This window comes from Atta colombica, unplaced genomic scaffold (assembly GCF_001594045.1).
Source record: "Atta colombica isolate Treedump-2 unplaced genomic scaffold, Acol1.0 scaffold55, whole genome shotgun sequence".
NCBI lineage: Eukaryota > Metazoa > Arthropoda > Insecta > Hymenoptera > Formicidae > Atta > Atta colombica.
The window spans coordinates 496,104-499,181 of record NW_017259545.1 but is presented as its reverse complement, the minus strand read 5'-3'; the positions used below and the strand labels follow the sequence as shown (position 1 = coordinate 499,181).

Below are 3,078 nucleotides of genomic sequence, written 5' to 3'. Positions count from 1 at the left end.
ATATATATATATATATTTCTCGTATCGGTATTTTTTATCTTTGCGAATAAGTAATAAGCTGACAAAAAATTTATAGAAATATTGAAAAAATGAAAATTAACCTAAATGCGCGCAAGCACATGAAATTGATTTGCAACTAAAGTTTGGAAAAAATGTTTGATTTTTTTAAAAGAAAAAAGGAACATGTATAATTTCAGGTTTACTTCAATTTCTCGTACTGTAGATGTGTGAAAATATTCTTTTTTTTATTTATTAATACTTTATTTTTTCTCTTATTATTTCTTTTTCTTTTGCCCTTCTTTTCAATTATTCTTCTCTTTTCCTATCATCTCTTTTTCTTAACTTATTAATGTCTTAATTTTCTTATATTTCTCTTTTTCTTTCCTTTTTCTTTCCTTCCTTTCTATTCTTTTGCAATCATTTATGAATTTTCTTCTTTCTCCTCTTTTATCCTTGGCATGTCCGAAGGCTGACTCTCCGAAGGTTGACTATCACTATTACGGCTCGGAGTGTCATAGTTCGGAGTCGCACTGGGTGCATAAACATTCGCCAATTGTTCATATTGATTCAAATCTCCACTGTGTTGACTAATCTCTGACATATTGCCTGTATTATTATTTTCTTTCGGAAATAATTCCTGCTCGTATTTCATTCTTTCCATATCGCGGATCTCTTCTTGATCTCTTCTCGTCATTCTCTCTTGGCGACTCGGCAATGTATCGCTCGTAATGTTATCATTGACGCGTTCAGTAATAGCGAGAGAGGGACCGCCAGCTTTGGTGAAGAGATGTATAGGTCGTTGGAATCCTTTGGAAGGATGAGGCGGTATAGAAACGACTTCGCATTGGCAAAAGCCGATAGTAGATAGAAGATATTGTGTGAAATTATGCGGCCTGAATTCAATATTATGATAATTTTTATAAATTCGTTCCTGAAATAAAATGTGATAGAAATTAGATATTGAGTCAAAAAAATTTTTAAATCATGTATACATTTTTTTAGTAATAGTGTACTGTTTGTACATACTGTACTATTGGAAGCTTTTATCTTAAAAATGACAACCGCACGAAACATTACTCACCGTGAGATTCTTTTTCTTGGTGTAACTAGCCCAACCCTGAGGTTCCAGTATGAGGACTCCACCGGGACGTAATTGTGCGTGCATACGCTTGAAAGCTTGTTTTAATCCAGCATCACCAAAATTTAAATGAATCCATTTGGTGATAGACAAGCATAAGATTGTATCGAATTGCGTCTGTTCCGCGCACAAAAGTGAATCGTTTTCAAGCACATAATTACCCTAAAATCAAGCATATTTGATAAAATTTAGATCGTATATATATATATATAGTTGTAACAAAAATATTCGGCAAAGTAATAATGATATACACATATAATTGAATACATTACCTGCACAAAAACGACATTATATGGGAATCCTTTATGTTTATTTTTCGTAAATCCTGGAATATCTACAGGCCCATAACTAATTGGCATTGACATAGGAAAAAAGCTAGCATCTGAAGAGTCTCTCTTGTCATTATCTTCGTTACTCGCAGGACTTTGTACGCAATTAACATAGTGTTTCACATTCTTCCGAGCAATATTTATCAAAGTTCTATCAATATCAATTCCTGTAACACTCTTGGCACCAAAATCCCTAGCAACTGATAGAGTAATATGGCCAATGTTGCATCCAATATCCAGAATGTCCTTTTGTAAAAACAGTTCCTTTCGCTGTGCAAACATTTTTAATCTAGGATCTACTTCATGATGAGGATTTCTGTATCCATAATATCTATTATAGTTTCCATATTGATATCTGGCATCTTTAAGCCTAAAATTAGGCATAGCATGCTGCTGCTTCTTTTTTTTATCCTGACTGGGCCTATGTTGGGGTCTGGGTTTCCATGCACCAGGCTGTGGAATCACTGGGCTCACTATTTTATCCTTTGCATCAATTTTTCTTAATCTTTTATCCTTTATTTCTTCTAAACCTTTCAATCGTAATCTATTTTTATCTTTCTGTGGACTTTCTGTCTTATTGTCTTTTAAATAATTTTCATTTTGTGTACTTGGAACTTCTTCTAAGCTAATTTTGTCATCAGAAAGTCTTTCCGTTGAAGATTTATCTGTTATGTTGTTTCCTTCAATTTCCCTCAATTTGTTTGTTTCGTTAGGATCCACCTTTTTGTATGTTCAGAAAATAAATAATATAAATATTTTACATGTATATTCGCGCATGTGTAATTATAGGAGAAATAAGCATATTAAGTACATTTAAACATTTCAAAAATTAAAATAATATAAATTGCAATTCAAAATTACCAGTTAATTACTATCGCTTTATAAATAAATATACAAATATGAAAAATCTATTTATAAGTAAATATAAAAGTCACAACTTACCATTTTTCCTTCGTCTTTTCCTGATCCCGAATAGGCTCTCTTCCTCTTTCTATTTCTTCGTTTCGAATTTCTTTTAGTCGGCGAAATGAGCTGCTTTTCGTACTCTTCATTATCGTTACAGTTTGTCAAATTCAAAGGATCACAAATATTTGGAGGGATAATCACTTCAATAATCTCTTTTTTATGTTTTGGAGTAGGAAGGGGACTTGATTTTGGAGTCACTGCATTCATAGCACGATTTATTTCTTCATCTTGCATACTATTTAGATTTAAGGGATCACAAATGTTGCCTCCAAGCAAAAATTTTGTAGGAGGGATGATAACGCCTTCCTTCTTTCTACGTTTGTAGGGAGGAAAAGACTTTCCATTGCTGCAGAAGCTGCTTTGAGGTCGCTTTCTATGCAGCTGCTTGAAATAGCGACTGTCATCATGTTTATTGTGCTTTTTGTGTGAGATATTGAAAACCTTCCTAAATTTTTCGTTTTCTTTCTTGTTGTTTTGACTCACTTTTGGGGGACGATCCACTTGTACAGAGGACATTTTGCTGAATCTGAAAAATTATAAAAATAAAAACAACGTAACATATTGTAAACATAATATAAAAAAACATAATAAAAACAAGGATTCCCAAGTGATAATATATAAAATGTTAATTTCTTTATATATATA

At 32.5% G+C, this 3,078-nt stretch overlaps 1 protein-coding gene across 2 annotated transcripts in view; it reads right to left on the bottom strand.

Annotated features, from left to right (window-relative positions):
• Window positions 1–388: 388 nt before the first annotated feature.
• Window positions 389–3,078, bottom strand: part of LOC108691920 (probable RNA methyltransferase bin3) — a 4,003-nt gene continuing 1,313 nt past the window's right edge. For both annotated transcript variants that reach the window (XM_018199878.1, XM_018199879.1), the window contains exons 2-5: window positions 2,410–2,959; window positions 1,411–2,187; window positions 1,082–1,300; window positions 389–931 (exon numbers count right to left, since the gene is read on the bottom strand). In XM_018199878.1, the coding sequence (XP_018055367.1) occupies window positions 422–931; window positions 1,082–1,300; window positions 1,411–2,187; window positions 2,410–2,959 (2,056 nt within the window). In that variant the 3' untranslated portion in view covers window positions 389–421. The remainder of the gene's footprint in view (window positions 932–1,081; window positions 1,301–1,410; window positions 2,188–2,409; window positions 2,960–3,078) is intronic.